Raw genomic sequence first — 21,744 nt, forward strand, 5'->3', positions numbered from 1 at the left:
GGTAGAAGGAAGGAAAGAATGGGTGAGTAGATGGAAGAGGGAAAAGAGATGGTTGAACAGATGGATGGAGAAAAGATCAACAGATAGGCAGATGGATGGAAGGAGAGTGGATGGATGGATGTGTGGGTAGATGGGTGGATAAATGGATGAATGGACAGATGGATGGATGGATGGATAAGTGGGTGGGTAGATGGATGGACTGACCGGTGGATGGAGTATGGAAAAAGGAAGATAAACAGATGAACAGACATAAGGTATGATGACTTTGAAGGAGGAGTTCCTAGGGATAGGGAGCCAGTTATCAGCCTTGCCCAATCCCTAGGGCTGGGTATGTTCCCCAGGTGGTTCCTCACCTGTGGGGCACGGAAGCTTTCTCCACCTAATAGATCAGGTAGGCTATCCCTCAGAAAGGGTCCGTGTGGGCCCCTTTGGTTCCTCCCTGTGTCTAGCCTCATGTTAAGAACAGAATCTTCAAAGCCCCAGGCCTCTCTCCACATGGGAAGGGGATATCTTGGTAGGCTGAATTCCAATATACCAGCCCATGAAAACAGAGAACTCTGTCCCTCTCCCCAGGCCTAGGGGCCCTTGGCCTGGGGAGTTTCTCTGCATGCTACTCTTTCTCATCCCCCACTAAATTCCACGGAGGCTGCTTCCTTCCTGCTTTTGAGGAAAAAACACTTTGTCTTAAGCTTCCGCTCCTCTGAGAGACGGGGGATTTCTGTTTCCTCTGATTGCGCTGTCCTGGGCCTTTGGTAACTTGCCCCCAACCCTTCTGCAGGACAGGAAGTGGCTCCAAACCCCAATGGCCTCCACATAGAGGTCCAGTCACAGTCTTGCTCTTACACATAATCAGGGCTGGAAGCAGGAAGCTGTGCTGTGGCCCTGGAATTTCCTGACACAGTGAGAAAATCCGTCCTCTTAACTCCAGGAGTGCAGGGAATGGGGGTAGTCAGTGCTCAGACTAAGGCACTGAGACTGGCAAGGCTGTCTGCCTCCTGACACTTCATTCTGGACTATCTAGAAAGACAAGATCTCAGGCTGGCAATGGAGGAAGGCTGGAGATCAATGCCTATGCCCTAGCCTGGGCTCTGGGCTGGGCTAAATCATCTGGGCAACCCTGGGGCAAGAGACTAGGGTATCTCATGGGCAGGAGCAAGGCCTTACCCGCAGGGCCCAGTGCCAGTCTCCTGCTGCCTGCTTCACACTGGAGCCAGTGATATAGCCCAGGCCACTGGGGAGAAGAAAGACACATATCAAACCAAGCAGAGAAGAGATGGACTGGACAGGGAATGCTCCTGGGTCTACAGGGCAGGCATGCAGCCTCCCACCCAGCCACCCAGCCAGACAGTGGCCCAGGAATTCTCCCAGGCTGACCTCTGCATGCCTGATTGATTCATTGAAGGCTAAATGTCCAAGGGGCCCTTGCCTGGCTCCTCCCCCAATCCCTGGCATTTCCACGCTTACCTGCCCAGTGGGATGGCAAAGTAGAAGACCGACAGCATGAGTGTGCGTGTATTTTTGGTGAAGAGGTCACCAATGATGGTGGGTGCAATGGTGGAGTAGCTGGCCTCACCGATGCCCACCAGCCCTCGGGACAGGACCAGCAACCAGAAGTACTGTGGAGGAAAGTGAAGAATGCTGAGGGATCTCCCTATTCCTTGCTCCCCCTTTGCATCCCAGCCCCCACAGGGTCCAAGAGCCAGGGGAGATGATGGCCGCCAGCCCTGGCCTCAGGAGTGACCACATCCTCAGGCCACACTGGCCTCAGTGTGCCCCTGTGTAGGGTGGGTCTGACTGGGACTGGACTTTCTTAGGTTGAGAGCAGTAAGGCCCCAAAAGGACACTTTGTCCCCATAAACACTGAGGACACAGCCCACATTTCTGTCTTGGAAAAATCTCCAGCCCAGTCCTGGCCCCACCTCAGGAGCTGCCAGGTCACCCTCATTCTGCCTCCCTTCCCCAAGCAGGGCAGATGGCTGGGCAAAGCCTGGCAGTGCTGAGGGCCCAGTGTGAGCAGGGAGTGGGCAGGGAGGCCTAGTGGGTCAGAGCCCATACACGTAAAAGGACAAAGCCAGCTGAGCAGGGAAGGGTGGGGTGTTCCAATTACTGGTGGTACCTCCTCTTTGATATCGACCTGTCCCCAGGGTCCACAGGGCCTGAAACGCAGCCTGGTCATCATTCCCCAGCTCCACCCTGACCACCTATCCAGCCAGCATCACCCACATCCAACCCTGTCTCAGGGTCTCCCCTTCACTCTTCAGTTGCCTGGCTGGCTGTCTACTGACTGATGCCAGCCCTCTACCTTGACCCCTCTCTCTCTCCCCCTGGCTCCTGGGGATCTTCTGCCTGTAGCCTTTGCCTACTTTTCTGTTGGACTCACTGTCTTTGTTTTTTTGTATTGATTTATATTATCTTTGTCTATATTTTGGGGCTGGCTCCTTTATCATGTGTCAGCAATATTTTCAGCCATCCTTGTTGTTGGTTTTTTTTTTTATTTTTATTTTTTTATTATTCATATGTGCATACAATGCTTGGGTCATTTCTCCCCCCTGCCCCCACCCCCTCCCTCTCCCCCAACCCTCTCGATACCCAGGCAGAAACTATTTTGCCCTTATCTCTAATTTTGTTGAAGAGAGAGTATAAGCAATAATAGGAAGGAACAAGGGTTTTTGCTAGTTGAGATAAGGATAGCTATACAGGGAGTTGACTCACATTAATTTCCTGTGCATGTGTGTGCTTTTGAGGTATCTGCTTTAGTTTCTCTGCGTTGAGGGCAACAAATGCTAGCTAGTTTTTTAGGTGTCTTATCTATCCTCATATCTCCCTTGTGTGCACTCGCTTTTATCTTGTGATCAAAGCTCAATCCCCTTGTAGTGTTTGCCCTTGATCTAATGTCTGCATATGAGGAAGAACATATGATTTTTGGTCTTTTGGGCCAGGCTAACCTCACTCAGAATGATGTTCTCCAATTCCATCCATTTACCAGCAAATGATAACATTTCGTTCTCCTTCATGGCTGCATAAAATTCCATTGTGTATAGATACCACATTTTCTTGATCCATTCGTCAGTAGTGGAGCATCTTGGCTGTTTCCATAACTTTCAGCCATCCTTGCTTATAAAGACTTTCACCATTCACAGGTTTCCTAATGTTATCTTGAATTTGATGATATCAAATCTGATGATTTTTCCTTAATGCCTAGTTCAGGAAGGTCTACTCCATCCCCAGAGCATAAAAACATCCTCTTCTATTTTGTGTTTGCTTCATTTTAGAGAGAGAATGGGAGATATGTATCAATCCTCTCAGCACTAGCAGGCAGAAGGGCTCCTGTGTATCCCCACCCCTCTTGCAGGGCCCTCTTCATTGTGGACTTGCTGTGACGCAAGTCTCTGCCTGTGTTGCACCTGCAGGTACAATAAATAGCACATAGTGTTCTCTGTGTGCTTGGAACAAATGAACAGAAGAAGGATGATTTCGTGCAACCCATCCCACCACTTGCTTTTCCTCATCCGTATCTTGCTGAGACTGATCTGTACTGGTTAGTGTAGCTCTAGTTCATTCTTCTGCTGTCCAGACCCTTAGTGTGAACCATTCATTTGCATAGGCCCAGTGGTGGTCATTTGGACAGTTTCCTCTTTTTTTTTTTTTTTTTGAGCATCCTTGCACAAGGGTGTCAACAAACTGGAGCTTCTCTTATGGCTGTACCCTTCCAAGCTGAAGGCTGCCTGTGCAGGGGACAGAGCAAGAATTTTGCAGTATCTTGCCATTCTGATCTCCAAAGAGGCTCTATCAATTTATACCCCCCACCAGCAGCCCTGTGCCAGAGTCCCCACAGCTATAACAACATTAGGTATTGTCAGCCTTTTTAATTGTTGCCAATCTGATGGGTGTGAAGTGGGATCTCATTGTTGTTTTAATTTGCACTTCCCTGATTACTCCAGGGACTGAGCCATCTCGTCCTACATTTATTGGCCATTTGGGTATCTTCTCCTGGAATGGTCCTTTGCTCGTTTTTCTACTGATACATTTGTCTTTTGCTTGTTGTCTTATGGCTTTGTCTTTCCTTTCTTCTATCTGGAGTTTACTCTGCAGTATGGTTAGAAACACAAATCAAACTTTATTTTCAGTCTGGATGGATCATCAACCCTTCCTGCATCACTACTTGAAATGCAGCTTTTGCCTCACACAAGCTCTCCATAGACACGAGGACTCAGCAGCACTGATCTCGTCTGTCCTCAGTGAAGTCAGTTGGAATAGCCATTATTTTGATAACTTCTATTTCCTTGTTATTTTTCACATTGTTCTTGGTTATTTCTGGGCATTTTTTCTGCCAAATTAACTTCAGAATCACATTGCCAAGGTCTACCAAAACCCCCATGGAACTTAGATTGATTGCAGTGAACTCAGAGAGTAGCTGGAAGTGATCTGTTTCTCTGTCTGCCTCTGCTCGTCTCCTTTCCCCAACCCACAGGGGACCAAGCCCTCACACTGTGGGCCTGGGCTTAATAGTCAGTCCCAGAAACAGCCCTAAGGGCCAGGCCGGGCACAGGACAAGACCCAGTGGGCACCTACAGGCTTCTAGCCCAGGCTCTGCTATTTCCTGTGGCCACCAGGCTCTACCTGGCACTGGGCCTGGAGCTCCCCTGGGTCTGACTCTCCTCTATGAAGCAAAGTTGTTCCCTGCAAAGTTGCTAGTTCTCTCTGTTCTTGCCTCCCACCTCCCTCCATCAGAGGGAGAGAAGTTGACCCTGTCCTTCACACTCTTCCAGGGCTCATCAGTGCCCAGGAGGAAACCCAGATCCCCAACCCGGCCCTCCAGGGCCCAGTCCCTGCCTTCCTTTCTGACCATGACACTCTCTGCTTTACTTTCCCAACACTCTTTGCCATTCCTACAGCTGCTGGTATGGTTCTCTGCCCATACCATCTTCACCACAAGGTCTAACCACCCAGCCCTGCCTGGCTCCCAGCTCTCCCCACCTTCTCCAGGAAGCCCTCCCTGACCACATGGACTGGGAGAGGCCACTCTCTCTACACTAATACTTGGCAATGTGTCTGCACATCTGGAAGTCTCAGAGCCTCCCACCCCAGGCTCCCAAGGATGGGTCTGAACTGAAACATCTTGAAGACAAATCCTGGTCTCTTCTTCTTTTCCCATCTTTCCAGGCACCACATGATCATCCACCCTCTGCTTGAACACTGCAAGCGATGGGAAGCCCACCGCCCTCACAAGGCAGGGATGAGGAAGGAAGAACAGAAGTAAACACTCGTGGAGCACTTGCTGCACTCCATGGTCTGAATGTTCTCTAGTCAGCTGCTCACAGGAATCTTCAAGCTGAGAAGGATTATCTCCATTTTAACTATGAGGAAATGAAATGAGGCTCAGAGAGCGGAGCAGTGCGTGTTTTGAGGTCACACTGCTGAGGGGCAATAGAGTTGCGATATTCAAATCCAGGACTTATTATGTTAAACCTCTATGTTAAAATGATGCTTTTCTCCCTGGGTCATGGGCCCAAGGAGTGAGCTGTTCATAAAGAGCAAACTGAGCAAGAGCCAGAGATGGGAAGGCACATGGCAAGGTTGCAGCAGAACCAGGACTAGAAGCCAAGGTCCTCACTCCCAGGCTAGACTTCCAACTCATGTTCCTTGCTTCCTGTCCAAGTCAGAGGGTGATTCAAAAAAAGGGGTGCCACGAGGGTGCAAAGTCCTGGGTCAGGCCAGCATGGAGAAAGAAGCCCCTTTCTGCAGGGATGACTTATAGATTCACGCACAGACAGCACTGAGTTCTGCACTGCAAAGGCACTGGCTGGGGTTCAAACTGAAACCTCCACATAAACAAATACTGACCACGGGCCTCACCTGCTGTGGGATGAAGGAGCTGGAGAAGGTGACTGCCGACCAGAAGAAAATGCCGCAGCTGAGGATCACCTTCCTGTTGAAGCGGTCACCCAGGTAGCCGAAGATGGGGGCAGCCACCATGAAGCTGCAGATGAACACTGTGTAGGGAAAGGAGAGTTGGAGGGCAGAACAGGGTCCCCAGGCCAGGCCCAACTTCCTAGGAAGATGAAGCTTGAAGCCAACTGCCCGTGAGATGAAGCTGAGCCTGGAGCAGGGACCACAGTGTTGGCAGGCTGGCACCAGAGGAGGCAGGAGGGACAGAGTCTACCCCTGTGGTATCTGCCCAGCTCATCCATTGCAGGTGAACCTCTTGAACGCTTCCCACATGCTGAGTACCGCAACAGAGGCCCCTCCCACCACCCACCTCACAGATGAGGAGACAGACTCAGAGGGCAACAGATGCGCCAATGGGGACATGACTGCTGTCCATCTGAATTCACAGCCAACTGTTCTCTTTGCTCCCTTGGATACATCCCTTCCCCTCTCAATCTCAGCAAATCAGGACAGATCTGGGCCTGGAAGTCCAGGTCTTGCTACCTGACAGATACTCAACCCCTCTGGCTCCAGCAGGCTGCAAGGGCTTTTCATTCATTCAGGCATTCGTGCATTCATCAGTCTATTCATTCAGTATTCTGGGGGAAGGGAAGCAGCTACAATGTACCAGGCAATGTTTTAAGTGTTTCGGATACATGAGTGAACAAAACAGACAAAATTCCTTCTTTGAGAGCTTTCATTCTAGTGAGGAGAAACAGACAATAAATAAGTAACATAGGACTGGTGGAGTGGCTCAAGTGGTAGAGTGCCTGCCTAGCAAGTGTGAGGCCCTGAGTTCACCACCAAAACACAAAAATAAACATAATAACAATAATAATAAACATAATATATGTTGGTGACATGTAGATGGTGACAAGTGCTAAGGAGTGTAAAAGAGCAGAAACAGGAGATGAGATAGTTAAATGTATATGAGAGAGGAGAAAAAACACATGTTACAATTTTAAATAGAAGGGCCAGAGAAGGTGATATTTCAGCAAAGACCTGGAAGAGGTATAGAAACAAATAATTCAAATATTGTGATGAGACTAGCAAGTGCAAAGGCCCTGGGGAAGAAGTATACTTAGCATGTTTGAGGGAAACAATGGGACTGAGAGGCAAAGGGGTGAGCAAAAAGGTTAAGAGGCCAGATAGGATAAGACCTTTGGCCCACTGTGACTAGTGGCTTTCACAGATGAGAAAGGAAGCATTTGCTAGCAGATGCTGAGCAAAGGAGTGGCATGGCCTGGTTTCATTCCAGAACCAAAGGGTGGTAGTGTCTGAGAGGACTTCATGGGGAGACCACTGTCAACAATAAGAGAGTCTTGCAGGTTCCACGTGAGATAAAGAGGTCCAGAGTAGACTCCCAGGTCACAGAGCAAGGCAGCCCCCTTGCTCCCCATGGAAGGCAGTCCCACAGCTGCACAGACAACCAGACAAGCTGCCATGTGGTGGTCTCTGACCACCAGGCTGCAGCTGTACATGACTCAGCAACTCCCCTGAGCTGAGTGCCCAGGGTGAAGATATATACAGAAGAGGAGAGAGGGTTAGCAGAATGGCTCAAGTGGTAGAGCACCTGCCTAGTGAGCAGAAGGCCCTGAGTTCAAACCCCAGTACTGCCAAAAAAGAGAGAAAAAGAGGGGCGGGGAGTGGATGGATGCACTGGAGAGGGCTGAGCTGAGCAGTGTTAACTGCCCCTCTGTTGTCCTCACAAGTACGTGTGTGTGTGTGTGTGTGTGTGTGTGTGTGTGTGTGTGTGGTGTGTGTGTTGGGGGGAGACCCAGTTACCCAGGGCAATGTGATTTGAAGCCTTGGGCAAAATCAGGATACAGATGCACCAACAAGCCTGAGAGACACCCTGTGTGTGCATTCCTAGCTGGGTAACCTTTGCCAGGTCACAACCTCTGTGGCTTTGCTTCAGTGGTATGCTGGCAAATGTAACCAGGCTCTCTGAAACAAGGGGCCCTGACCATTGCCTTTGCCCATCTCCAACGTGTATACCTGCCCAGAACAACTGAGCAAGCCACCAACTTGAGGGCACTAACCAGAGCTGGGAAGAGATGCACAATGCCTACCACTCAGGTAAACTAGTGCAATGCACCTTAAGAACACGGATAATAATGAAATGTGAGGAAACAATTAGGAAATTTTAGAATATTTATCAAGTTCTTAAAATACAAACTATTTAAGTTTGTATCATTTTATTTTGAACAATGGTTGTGTCTAGCAAGTAGCTCACACAATTCCTGAAAATTTAACAATCAACTCTCCTGGGTGGTATGAGCCAGTGTGGCTCACCAACTTCCTCATCTGTAAAATAAGACAAAAATAGCAGCTCCCTGGGCTGCTTCAGTACTATGCAAGATGCTGCAAGAAGGTGCTTCACACCAGGCCCTGCCCAGAGGCCACTGGTCAGCATTGGGGGCTTGTTTACATTAACCAATGCAGGTATTATTTCCTCATTTAGAAAAAGAATGTTTTCCTGCTGGACCTGCCTCCCAGGGCCTGCCGAGATCAGGTCAGGATGTGAGCAGGGACTTACACACACTGAGAGAGGAGGGCAGATTGTTTTCCCTATGCCTATCCATGTTACATAGAGAGTAGACAGAAAGAATCTTTCCCCTCTGGACAGGGGGAAAGAACCCACCCTCGGGTTACCCAGCTTAAAGGGCTGAAATGCTAGGGAACCAGCAAGGAGCACCAAATCCTGCCAGAATGATGAAGGGAGGGCTCATGGAAGTGTGGTGAAGTCAAAGCATTCATAGGAGTTTACTATGATGATAATATTTAAAATCAATAATATATACTAAAATATAAATTCTAAATCTTATAAAGTGATACTGTACAATAGTTAATAAGGCATAATACTTATTATTACTAACACCTGTAATCACCATTGATGGAGCACTTATTATAGACCGGGCCCAGGGATGTGCAATTAGTATACACACAGGTTATATCAGTTGACAGTCACTATTATCTTCATCTTACAGAAGAAACAAGAAAAGCTGAAGGAAGCAATGTCACACAGCAAGAGTGTAGCTGAGCCAGAATTTAAACACCATTTTGGCTGACTCCAGAGTCCTTGCTCTAAATCACAGCACAGGCTGCCAGGTGGGAAAAGGGGAAGGTCCTAGCTGATGTTCCCAAGGTCAGAGAAAGTGCAGAGTGTGCTGGGAACAGCAAGGAATGGGTTGGGCTGTGGCATGAGAAGGTTGAGCTGTGGTATGAGAAGACTGGAACCAAGTTTATGTTCTGCTCTCTCTCAACAAGGAGGAGCTCTGGATGGGTGGAGAGGGCTGAAGGCAGGTGACCCAGGCCTTGTCCAGAGCCCAGCCATCCTGTTTGCCCTCCAGCTGTATGCAGTAAAAGAGCACCCTCCCTGCCAAACACACACACACACACTCTTTGACCCTGACTTTCTGCCTGCTCTCAGGAGCAGGCAAAACTGCCCCATCGGCCAGTCCAACCTGGCCAAGGTCACCAAGCACCTACATGCCCTTAGCTTACCTAAGCCCCACCATTTGCTCCCACTTTACAGTTAGGCCAATGAAGCTCCATGAGGGGAAGGAACTCACCACGCCTGACAAAGTAACCCAAGCAGGGACTAGCCTACTGCCTGCCCCTCAGTGTCTTCCCTTTGGGGACAAAAGATCCAAGGTCAGGAGGGAGACGGAATCCATCTTTGCAGCCTTGTACCCAAGCCCCAGCAGGGCAGACAAAAGGGAGGACCTTCCTGGTCCTCAGGGGCATAGCAGCCCTGCACACCATCAGGATAGGCACAGGAGGAAGAATGGTCCTGGCAGAGGGAACAGTACAGGCAAAGGATGGCATGTGTGAACCATGCTCGATGGAGATGATAGGACATAGATGCCTACAAAGCCCCAGGCAGCTCTGTAGAAAATAAAGACTGGCCCAAGCTAGAAGCTTCCCCTGCCCACCACCCCAGTACTGTGGTCTTTGTGGGAGGAGAGCATTCTGGCTGGACTGGCAGCCCCACCCTGCCCGTGATGTTGATAGGGGTGGTTTTCCCAGCAGTTCCCGTACTCTCGAGGACATCCTGTGGCTGGGGTGTGGGGAAGCCCTGGCCAGTTCACGTGTGCTGAGCCCACAGCTCTGGAACAATGGAGCTTCAGGCAAGGAGCCAGGCAGACGGGCGGGCAGGACAGAGGGGCTGGGCAGGGTGGGAGGAGTTAAGCCCAGCTCAGCAGGGAGAACTTGGACACCAAGCCTCACAACCTCTTCCTCAAAGGTCTGGTGTGAAGCTGTCAGAGAAATGAGCTTGCCAGTTATGGTGGTAACACCTGTTATCCCAGCCCTTGGGGGACTGACGAGGAGGATCAAAAGTTTGAAGCCAGCCTGCACTACATAGTGATGACCCTGTCCAAAATAAAATTAAAAAGTGCTGTAAGTATAGCTCAATGGTAGAGTACTTGCCTAGCATGTGCTAGGCCCTGGGTTCTATCCCCAGTACTGGAAAGAAAAGAGGAGAGGAGAAGAGAGAAGGAGAAAGAAAAGGAAGAGGAGAGGGAGAGAAGAGGGAGAGGAGAGGGAGAGAAGAGGGAGAGACAGCAGGCTGGACACCATTCCTAAGATGCCACCCACCTCTTGTGGTGGCCCCTAGCTCTGTGCTAACAGCACACAGAAGCTCAGAGCAGCCCCTACTAGGGCTGGGTCCAGACAGGCATCCCAGCCCCATTCATGGTGGGAGTACCACCCTCACTGCACACAGGGCCTATGTAACCCCAGAGGGTGGCCCTGGCATAGGAGAAGTAAAGATCAGAGCTGAGGGAACCCATACTCTCTCTCTCTTTGCCTGTCCTTGGCTGAACTGGGGATGTTTTTACCAAGTCCAGACTCCGGCTGACCCATTATTTAAAGAAGACTCACCATCTTCCACATCTGTGGGCAGGGAGGATACTCAGGCAGGCATGAGCTGAGCAGGGGTAAGGCTCTGCCACCTGAGAGCCAGCCCAAGTCAGACTACCTGAAGAGAGGACCCAGGATGACTGACTCAGTGGGCATCTGGAAGCCCCACCCTTGCCTCATTCAGACCTCCGATAGGAAGAATGGCACTGCTACCTCCTTCAGCCCTGCTCAGGACACAAAGGGTGTACTGCCCCTCTGGCCTTGGGGGAGGACAGCCACAGTGCTTCTGACTTCCCCTACAAAGCAGGGGCTATCCCTGAGCTGGCCAAGAATGCAGGGGAGGGTAGAGGAGGGAGGCAAATCAGAAGAAGACTCAGCCCCAAGGCAGAGGCACTGTCTGGTTTCTGTCTGAGCTGGCTCTTCCTCCATCTCACTCTCCCCTGACTCCTCCCCAGCCCCATCCTGTCACTTCCTCATAACCCCACAAATCCTAGCCCCAAGTAGCCTTCAGTTCCTGTGTCATTCACTCCTGCATTCAGCTATACAGTGACTATCCTGATGCATATATCCTACATGGGCCTGCCCTGCTTCCAAGCCTTCCTTAGCTCCCTAGTGCAATAAGATAAAATTCAGAGGCATTATGCCAGTCTTCAAACCTTTTACAGTCAGGCCCTGCTTACTGTCATGCTTTCTCCCATTCTTCCCACTCTAGCCCATGGCTGCTGAACAAGTCACAAAAGTCAGGCAGTGCTTTAAACAACTTTCACTCTCACTGCCCTTTCTCTGTACTGGGTTTATGCTTATTCTCTCAAACCTATCTTCTAATTTGCTTAGTTTCTCTTCAATTGTATCTAGTCTATTCATTAACTCAACTAATTGTTACAATTTTTATTTTTTCATTTATTAGCATATTATATGTACTTGGGGTACATTGTGACATTTACAAAAGTGCTTACAATATATTTTAGTAAGATTTATCCCCTCCATCTTTCTCCTTTATTCCCCTTCCCCCCTTAATTGTTACAATTTTTCACTTGTAATGCTTACATTTTTCACTTCTATGATTTTTGAATATAGGACTTTTAAACATCTTCCTATTCTTTTTTCAAAATGTGCTACTCTTGTCTTATAAATACTATGCTTTTCCTTTTAGCTTTGAAAAACAGTGTATCTAATTTTAAAATCCCTTTAAGGGTTGGGGGTGTGGCTCCAGTGGTAGAGCACCTGCCTAGCAAGTGTGAGGCCCTGAGTTCAAAAACAGTCTATTTTTTTTAGCTCTTCAGGTTATTTCCAGGGCCAGCTGACAGCCTCTCATAAAGATGAGTTCCCCATATACTCTATTTTAATTTTACTTAATTTTTTACTGTGGTGCTGAGATTCAACCCAGGGCCTTGCACATGCTAAGCAAGTGCTCTAATAGTGAGCTACATACTGGCTTAGCTGTGTGCACAATTTATTTTGAATTTGAGTTTGTCTTCAGGGAAACTGTCACCTGTGTCTCATGCAGGCTCTGGATCATGAAGTCTTCCCTAACAAGCAGCCTGGGATTTGTTTATTCTGGGGGTCCCTGAAACAAGAAGCCTCCCCAGGAAAAAGAGCAATGCCCTGACCTATAAGAGGCCAGGACTGGAACCAGGCTCTTTGCATAAAATCTGAGCCAGGCCATCTGTGAGAGGGATCTCCACCAGCAAAGGGAATGCCACCCTGTTGGCCTGCACACAGCTTGGATGGGGGTAAGGAGGACTCTCTCAAAGGGAGACTGAGTCACCCCATGAACCCAGAGCCCAGTCCTCAGAGTAAAGAAGCCCTGAGCCTGGAACCTGGGCCAGACTGGTGACCCTGTGGCTAAGCTGGACTATGAGCCTATGGAAGTATGTTACACAATTCTCTCTACATTTATTTGTGTTTCTAGGCTGGGTGCCAGTGGCTCACACCTATAATTCTAGCTACTCAGGAGGCAGAGATCAGGAGGATCATAGTTTGAAGCCAGGCCCAGGCAAATAATTCACAAGACCCTCTCTCAAAAAAAACCATCCCAAACAAAGGGCTGATGGAATGGCTGAAATAGTAAGAGTGCCTGCTTAGTTCAAACCAGTACCAAACACACACACACACACACAGTGTTTCTATTAAAAGCACAGTAACAAATTTCTGGGCCTAAGCACTATACTGTATCACCCAGCTTCAATTCTCACTCCCACTCCAGCTCTTGACTCCAGATCTTTTCTTCTGACCCCTAGGAACCTCCCTGTTGGCTTTAGCTTTCAAGTTCAGCCATGTAATTTAAACATGTCTCTTTGGCATAGTTTATCTAGCTTGGAGGGGAAACGAGGCTTTCTCACATCTATTCAATCTGACAAGCTAACTAGAAGTCCTTTGCTGTGAACAAATTCTAACTCATCTTTCAAAGTCCCACTCAAAAGTTCCCTCCTCAGAAGCCTTCCCCACCTGCTGCAGCCAGAGCTAGATACACACTCTCCGCCATCCACCCAAGCTCCCACAGCCCCTTCCTGACCCACACCTCCCTCCCCTGCAACTCCATGCTGGGATGGCAACTGGATGATCCATTTTCTGCACCCATTGACAGAGGTGTAGAGATGGAGTGCCAGCAGGGCCCAGCACAGCGCCTGCCAAGCATTAGGCTCAGTAACAGCCACTCCTTTAGATGTGGGTTATGGGGTTTCCCAAATGGTAAGACTTAAGAGCTGCAGGCAGTCACAGAGGCTGGGTCTGAGCTGGCAGCACTGTGCAAGGAGGCCTCTGAGAATAAGTCCTTCCCTCCCAATCCAGCTGTGCTCTGGTCCCTGGGGGAAACATCAAGGACAGGCCCAGGTCTCACGCTCAGTCACTCCCTGCCCTGTTCCCATCCCAGCAGCCCCCATTCCCTGGCCCTTTGATCCGGGCAAGCACCAACACCTGGCTGGCGCCCGCTGCTCAGCTCTAACCTTATCAGGCTGGGGAAGAGACAGGTGCCTGGGGCCAATTAGGTGTCTTGCCTAGTTGCCTACTGAGTCACATCCTGGTCTAACTTAACTGGCCTCTTGGCTTCAGATGACCAAAGATGTGAGGAATCCCATGGAGACATTCCAGCTGTGCCACAGGTAGGTGTGGCATGGTCAAAGCTGGACTCACGAGACTCTGAGAATGCTGAGAATGCTCACCATGACCCAGAGGCACCCCCATGGAGGCCCTGAGATGCCAGACCCTCACACCTTCCAAACCAAGTGGGAAGCACATAATATGCAGAGGCCTGAGTCCTTCTTCCAGGGCTGCCGCTCTCCCTGTGAAACTTTAAACAAGTTGTTTCCCTCTCTTGATCTCTGTATTCTGGCAAGTGAAGCTAGCAAAGGGAGCTTGGAGGATCGCTGGAAGAATTATACAGGCTAACACCTGTGGGCAACTTGTCCACTTCCAGCAGGGTCACCAGGGAGATGTAGGACATGCGACTTTTCCCTCATGAATCGAGAAGCCTGTCTAGGATTACCACAGAGGGCACAAAGGCACTGACTCTCACACTTGCCTTGGTGTGTGACGCCCTGCCTCTCCCTAGGAGGCCAGATGGTCCACCAAAAGCATGGAGTTAAATGGAGGAGGGTCAGGGTGCCTCCTCCAGATGAGGTAGCAAGGATGGGACTAAAGGGAATGAGGCTCAGCCAGGTCCCCAGTGACTCAGGGGCCAGGTGGGGAAGGGCTGGACAGCTAGGCTCTGCCCTTTCTTCACCAGCTGGGCAGCTGGCTCCCTCCCACACTCCCTGTCATCTCAATGAGTGCCAGTCACTGTGTCCAGAGGCAGGAGGCTGCAGGTGCCCAGGATGCCTGGGCTGGTTGCCACCAGCCCCAGCCTAGCCCTCCCTCTCACCTTGCAGGGCAGCACAAATCAGGGAGGCCCAGGAAAGGGCAGGGAAGGGTCTGAGCTTACAGCCTGGGTGGATGTGACATCTGCCAAGACAGGGACCTGGCCACCTCTGGAGAATACTGGACCATGCAGGCTGGCCCCAGCCTAGCTCTGCAAGCCTCACTTATGAGGACTGAGCCCTAGAGTCAATACATCCCCTCTCTCTGATCTCCAAAGACCCCATCTGGGATCTACAGACAGGGAACTTGGGGCTTTATAGTGACTGTGGCATTCTTCTAGCTCAGGGAGGCATTGTGCATATGGAATGCCACCTAGACAGGTCAAGCAGGTTTCTGGACAGAGCTGCTCCCTCCGCCCCCTCCCTCCCAAGACAACCCAGGCAAGGGAAGGGTTCATAGACCAGAGATCTTATCCCACACGTCGGACTGACTAGAGCTCACAGCCGATGTACTCCAGGGCCAAGGGCCCAGAGAAGGCAGGCATCAGGTTAGGGTCTATCAGGATCAGATACCCTGCCTCTAGTCTTGAAAGCTGGTACTGGACTGAGTCTCTACCAGGCTGGGGAGAGCCTGCTTTAGCATGGTTCACATGGCCACAGGCAGGGTAAAGCCCAGAGACCAGGAGTGCAGGTCCCATGGGGCCCTGCTGGGCGAGGGTAGGGACAAGGAAGACATGGCCTCACTGTTAGGGAGGACTGACAGGCTGTGACCACTGCTCAGTGGCCTTCCATGTGGCCCCCGCACAGCTTGCTGCAGCCTCAAGCCCCATCAGAAGGCTGGGACCCTCAGCCTGCCCCTGAGGGGCAGGGAACCTCAGGACCGGCCAGGGTGCCAGGTCCCCAGCTCTCTCAGCAATGGCAGGAGTCTGCGCATGTCCCCTAAGTGGTGAATCCCAGGGTTGATGACACAGAAGGAATGGAGGGAGAATGGGCTATAGGAACAGAGTCACCAAGGCTCTGATAGCATCACCCAACTTCCTGATGTAAGGAGCTCCCTTCCCAAGCTTCTTTTAGGTTTCCTCAGTAGGCTTGGGCCTGGGGCCTGTGCTCCCATTTGTCCCTATCACCCCTCAGGGCATGTGGCATGTGTTTCGTTTTGCAAGAAAAGAAGCCAAGGCTCAGAAAAGTGGTGCTGTTTGTGGGTGGCAGTGCCACTGCCTTGAGTGCCCTTCAGGAGTCAAGGGCCGAGGAGGAGGAGCAGCAGCACCTGGGCAGGTGTTAAGGGTAGGAGTGGGCCTCACCTGACTGTAGCAAACCGGCGCCTCGGTCTTTGACCCCAAAGTGCTGCTGGATGTCCAGAAGGACGCCTGGAGGGAAGACAGAGGGTACTTACTGCAGTGTTGATGCCTGGGTGCTCCATCCCTCCCAGTCCAGCCCTCCTTCCCTCCTTGGAGAGCCCAGCCACTGACCCTATCTACACAGTTCCCCCCTACTGTGACCTTGGCCCTGCTAGGCTAGTCAAGCCTCTGGGGACCTGGAGGGCCAGGTTTCCCTTCTACCCCACTTGGGACCCCCCCTCCAACACTCAGCTTAATTACAAGGCCCCTTCCCTGAGTCACTTCCAAGTCCTGAGATGCAAAGACAAGCAAGGCTCCCCCGTTGCCATTCAGCCTCACTCTTATCTGCTATCCTGTCTCTTGCCCACCTGTGTGGCCCAGCCCTGGATGGTATACTGGGACCTGAGCAACAGGCCCAGGCCCTTTCCTCAGGGAGCCCATGAAACCCAGATCCCAGAGAACAGTGCATAGCCACTGCCCGCTATGAGGAAACCTGGCTGGGAGAGGGCAGGAGCAGCTCACAGCCGCTCACATGGGCACCCCCTGCCCATGTGCACAAGCATTTGCATGCACAAACATGTACATGCTCACTCCAACTACCCTCCAAACTGTAGCCAGGACTCCCAGTTCTCAGACACAGGGGGCAGGATGCAGAGGGCAGAGGTCAAGGCCCCAAACTGCTTTTCAGGAAAGGGCGTCCTTCCCTGTGCCTGCTCCCCAGTCTTCTACTTCTGCTCTCCATTAGGGGAAAGTGGAACACCTAGAAACCATCTACTGCTGACAGACAGAGCCATGGCTGTGGGGCCAGCAGATCCCAAAAGCCCTCTACCTCTGTAGCACTCAGTCCTGGCTCCTGAGTTAACATGACCCCCAGCCCATCCGTTCCAGGTCCCACTTCAGCCAGTCTTTAAGGACAACAGGACCACGAGGGCCAGAAACCCTGAGCATAGCTGTTCAAGAAGGGGTAGGGGGGCAAGAAGGAAGGCAGTGCCCACCTTTGGGGGCTCCATGCACGATGATGATGACTATGACAGGGATGAAAATTATGGCAATTTGCTATGCTGAGCGTGAAATTCCTTAGTTGTTTAATCCTCATACAGCCCTATAAGCCCGGCACTAACATTGCACTTGTCAGACAAGGAAACTGAGGCACAGGAAATTAACCATGTGCTCAAAGCTACACAACAGGGAAGTGGGAGGCTGCAGGGTCTCTGTGCACTATGTCAGGACCAAGCTGGCAGCTGGAGGGCACTGAAAGAGTGGGTCCGAATGTCAGGGTTCCTCTCAAGCCCTAGGCTGGGCTACAGAGCAATCCTGGCAGCCTGACAGCCTGGAGGAACTAGCCTCCTCCCTGTTCATGCCCTGAGTGGATTTGCCATAATTACCCTAATGAAGAGGCTGTGTGAGGCTCAGTTAATGACTTAACGACCACACCACGGCCTTAATGGGGCGATAGCCTTGCCTGAGGGCAGAAGCCTGTGGCCTTCCTGGGCATGTGGATGGCAGGGCCTCCAAGTGGATCCCCAAGGTATCCCAACCCAGCCTCAGACCCAGAGTCCCATTGGTGCCTGGGGGCATCAGTGACATGGCCCAACGTAGAGAGCCACCCATGCCTGCCTCCTAACTGCAAACCCATTCCCCCTTCTGAGCCAGGGCCTGTTGCCCACATCTTGTTCTCAGTCACTGTCATCTGTGGCTCCCAAGTACCCAAATCCTTCCCAGGTTGCAGGTTCAGTCCTTACAACCCTGCTTTCCAGCCTCAATTCTCGTATACCACCCCTCCCCACCATACCCTCCAGCCACCCATACTGTCCAGGCTACCCTGACTCCACATACCTCCTCTCCTCTTCTGGCACCATGGGGCTGGCTATGCTAATCCCTGCCTCCTCTTCTAAAAAATCTTCCCTAATTTCTCCCCTCCTATCACCTTCAATAAATCAGTACCCAACACCTCCCCCCAATTCTCCACCCTCCTGTTCATTCTGATTGTAGTACTTGTGCCAAGGTTGGGTTAGGCTCAGTTAGTTTTCCAGGGACACAGATCTGAGCTTCTAAGACCCACCATGGCCAGGAACTACACAGGACACTAGTTACTTTTTTCCTGCTAAATTCCAGGCTGTGAAGTTTTGTGGGCTGCTATGTGTGCTGGCATTTGTGACCATCACCACCATTTTGCATATGAAGAAACCAAGGCTCTAAGATGCAAAACAACTTGTCACACAGCATGTTAGGTTTTGTTAGGAAGGCACTCTTACCGCTTGAACCACTCCACCAGCATGTTAGGTTTTCGAGGTGAAATTTGAAACCAGGTTTGAGAACACCGAGGAAAAAATACCAAACTCACCTTCTCCAACTATACCCCCATAACACCAAATGTGACCAAAATGTGGGGGGAGGGGGTGTCCCACACACCAAACAAGCAATTAGTTTTGCAGCAGATACCAGCTGGGCATCCTCCAATCAATTCAGTTCTGACACTCTACCTGAGATGGCATCAGATCTCAGAAGTTGAGGGCTCGGGCCCCAATGCTGAACGCCCACTTCTGATGCCCACTAAAAGCCCCAGACTGTTTTACCTGTGGTTTTGATCGATCAGGTATAAACTGCAGGTCTTAAAACCTCCTCCTTGGGTTTAATTAATTTGCTAAGTAGCAACCGGAATTCTGAGAAGCATGCTGATGTATTATAAAGGGTATGATGAAGGATATGATAAAGAGATGCACAAAGTAAGGCATGTAGGAAGGGGCATAGGGCCTCCATACCCCTCCTGGAATGTGACCGTATGGGAATCTACATGTGTTCCAGTACCCCGACGCCCTCACACCCTGTGCTTTTGGGGCTTTACAGCAGCTTCATTACATATGCACGACTGATTAAATCCTTGGCCACTGGTGACCAACTCAACCTTCAGGCCTTCTCCCCTGCAGGAGGCTGGGGATAGGACTGTAAATTCCAACCCTCTAATCCTACCTTGGTCTTCCCTGTGACCAGCCTCTGTCCTGAAACTACCTGGAGCCACCCACCACTAGTCAATTCATTAGCATACAAAAAAATACTTATCGTCTTGAAAATTCAGGGATTTTTAGGGACTGACAAGAGACAAGATGAAGACCAACTACATATTTCACAATAACCACATGAGGTCTATTGCCAGAAAACAGTGTTCTCTTCTGCCTCACTGCCTTTCCTAGTTTGCTCTTATGGCCCAGGGAAGAGCCCAGCACACAGCTGGGCTATTTGTGGGATGGCTGTGTAGATGGATGGATGACCACAGGCAGGACAGGGGCCATGGCAAGTCATCTCCAGAACCCAGAATAGGGATGTCATGGTTTCAGCACTGAGCGGAAAGATGAGAGGGTGGGTGGGGTCAGGAGGTTGGTGGAAGAGTAACAGCTCACCCGAGGCCCGAGGCCTGTGGCTTCTGTCCATAGCCTAACGAAGGACATGGGTCAACGATAACCAGAGCTCACATCCTGGGAGGGAAGCTGTATCATAACAGCCGATGCATATGTTCACATAAATCAAAAACTCTCACAGCCTTCTAACAGCCACCCAACAACTTGAAGACCAGTGTTTGCCTCTCCTCCAGGAAGTTCCCCCTGCCTTCCTCTGCCACATATAGCTCCTGGTATTGGAGGGGGAGGGGCATTTCTCCACAACCAGATGGCATCCAAGTCTCACACCCAGTATACAGGAAACTTTGGGTCCTCTCCTGCTTTCCCAACCATACAAGACCTAAGCTCCAGGCAGAATGCTGGAGAGAATTTTCCCTGAGAGCAGACCCAAGGTCAGCCCCATCTGTGCCTTTCTGGACTTATTTTCTCTCTTCTGGGCTTGGAAGGAGCCATGGCCATAGGAGGGCAAGATTCCTCCAGCACTGAAGTGTGTGTCACAGCAGCTCCATCAGTCGCCTCACATTTTCCTCTGGGTTCCAGCCTGGCTCAGGCACACCCCCTCCCTTCTTTACCACAGCCTTATTTTTAGTCTCCTTCCTGGAGGCTGAGGTTTGGTGGGTCACAGGATGGGCCTCATGCCAGAAGCAGCTTCCCACAGCTCAGGCCAAGCCACCCTCCTGGTTCCACCAGCCCTGGAGCATGCAAGGTAGGGCTCCCACCCCAGAGCATCCCCAGCCATCTCAGCCACAAGGCAGCCGCCCCAAATCCACATCCAGAATAGCCCTCTAGCCAGAGGGTCCTCTTCCTCCAAGAGCACATTCTGGAACAAAAGGAGCCCCTGAGTCCTCTCTGAGGCCAAAACCTGGGCAAGGACCCTGCACAGGGAAGCTGCTAGCTGAGGCTGGACTTTCCGCCTCTCCCTGCCTTCTGTCTCCCACCCAGCATCCAGGCGCATACTCATACCTGCTCACTCCAGCTGGGACAATCCTGTCTCCTGAGCCAGTGCTCCTTCCCCTCCTCCTTCACAGGGGAAACTCTTGACTTCTCACTCCCCACCTGCATCTTTCCTCGAGACCAAAAACTGGCTGCTGTCTCCCAGAGATTTCTCTTCCCTAGGTTTCCCTGCCCTCTAGCCCACATTTCATGGCTTCCATCTGCATCCGTTCCTGAGTGGCACCGCTGCAGGTCAGGCATCTGGGAGTCAGCTGTGACCCCCTCCTATTCCCTCAGTCTCGTGAACAGGCTGCAGCATCCTAGCTCTTCCTTACTTCCCAGCCTCCAGCCTCTGCCAGCCCATCATGCAGCCTGATTCCACAAGCACTTAGCCATTTCCAGTTGGTTTCTGGGTCCCAGGCAGGGGCTCTGGAGATCTCAAGGCCATTTCTGGACTCAGAGCTTATGCTGTGGCCCTGTGAACATCATCTCTGGCTGTGCCTCAGGATCACCCATGACTCCTCATGTTGCGCTAGCCCAGGCTTCTGGTTCAGTAACATGACAATTAACACACCAAGGTGTACAATAACACAGACCGAATGCTCACCACATGCCAGACACAGTGCTGAGAAGGGTTGTTCACCATGCATGGCTCCCTACTGCTACCTAAGTAAAGCCCAGACTTCTAGCTCTCAAACCTCCATGCCCTGGCCTAAAACAGCCAGAGTCCCAGGTAAGCACATAAACACACAGACAGACAGACACACAAACACACACACAGCCTCGGCAAAGGACCATGCCACTAGCTGTGGCCATTCACTTCCCTGACATCCATTTTTTTCCAGGCGCATGGAAAGACCACATAGATCACTGTGCTCCCCAAACCATCCTTAGACTCCTAGTCACCCTAAGAGAGGGTGTTTGTTAAAAAATGCAGCCTCCATGCCTCTGCCAGACCTGTAGAACTATCAGCCCTAGAAGTAAGACCCAAGAATCTGGCAATGGGAGCCCCCTGTGACTCAGCCACCACAACCTGCAAGACTCCACACCAAACCAGTGCTGTGTTCTCTTCCTGTGATATCTAATTCTATCTGTCAAGATCTGCCTCAACCTCCAGACCCAGATTCAAGGTCACATCTACCAGGCACTCATCTCTCAGCTGAGGCTTTTGGTGAAGTGCAGCCTGTCACCTCAAGGAACCCAGAGCTGGATGGCCTCTAGTCCTGATATGCCCAGCTGGCTAGCCTCAGATGCTCATGGTGAGCCCCTATCACTGATGGTCCCTCAGTGGCCCCCCAAGGAGTTGGCCCCTGCCAGAAACCAGGAACCTGACAAATCCCAGGACTCCTGTCAGAAATCTCAAAAAGGTCAGGGTATGAGAGCAAGCCCATGCTGATCTGAGTGCCCCAGAAAGGTCCACACAGCATGATCCTGAGATCTCTTCCTGCCTGATCAGCTGGATCAAACCATCTGGCACTAGGCTTGTCCCCC

At 51.1% G+C, this 21,744-nt stretch overlaps 1 protein-coding gene and 1 non-coding gene across 7 annotated transcripts in view; one reads left to right on the forward strand and one right to left on the reverse strand.

Annotated features, from left to right (window-relative positions):
* The window catches only part of Spns2 (SPNS lysolipid transporter 2, sphingosine-1-phosphate), a 36,226-nt gene that overhangs the window by 6,398 nt on the left and 8,084 nt on the right, over positions 1–21,744 (reverse strand). For all 6 annotated transcript variants that reach the window (XR_012438780.1, XR_012438779.1, XM_074047153.1 and 3 more), the window contains exons 2-5: positions 15,890–15,955; positions 5,857–5,993; positions 1,465–1,616; positions 1,165–1,231 (exon numbers count right to left, since the gene is read on the reverse strand). Coding sequence is in view for 4 of the 6 variants with exons in the window: in XM_074047153.1 (XP_073903254.1) it covers positions 1,165–1,231; positions 1,465–1,616; positions 5,857–5,993; positions 15,890–15,955 (422 nt within the window). In the remaining 2 variants the exon portion in view is untranslated. The remainder of the gene's footprint in view (positions 1–1,164; positions 1,232–1,464; positions 1,617–5,856; positions 5,994–15,889; positions 15,956–21,744) is intronic.
* On the forward strand, positions 7,475–7,547 carry Trnat-agu (transfer RNA threonine (anticodon AGU)). Its single transcript has one exon. It is a non-coding gene; the product is annotated as a tRNA-Thr (tRNA).

Source organism: Castor canadensis, chromosome 11 (genome assembly GCF_047511655.1).
Source record: "Castor canadensis chromosome 11, mCasCan1.hap1v2, whole genome shotgun sequence".
Taxonomy (NCBI): domain Eukaryota; kingdom Metazoa; phylum Chordata; class Mammalia; order Rodentia; family Castoridae; genus Castor; species Castor canadensis.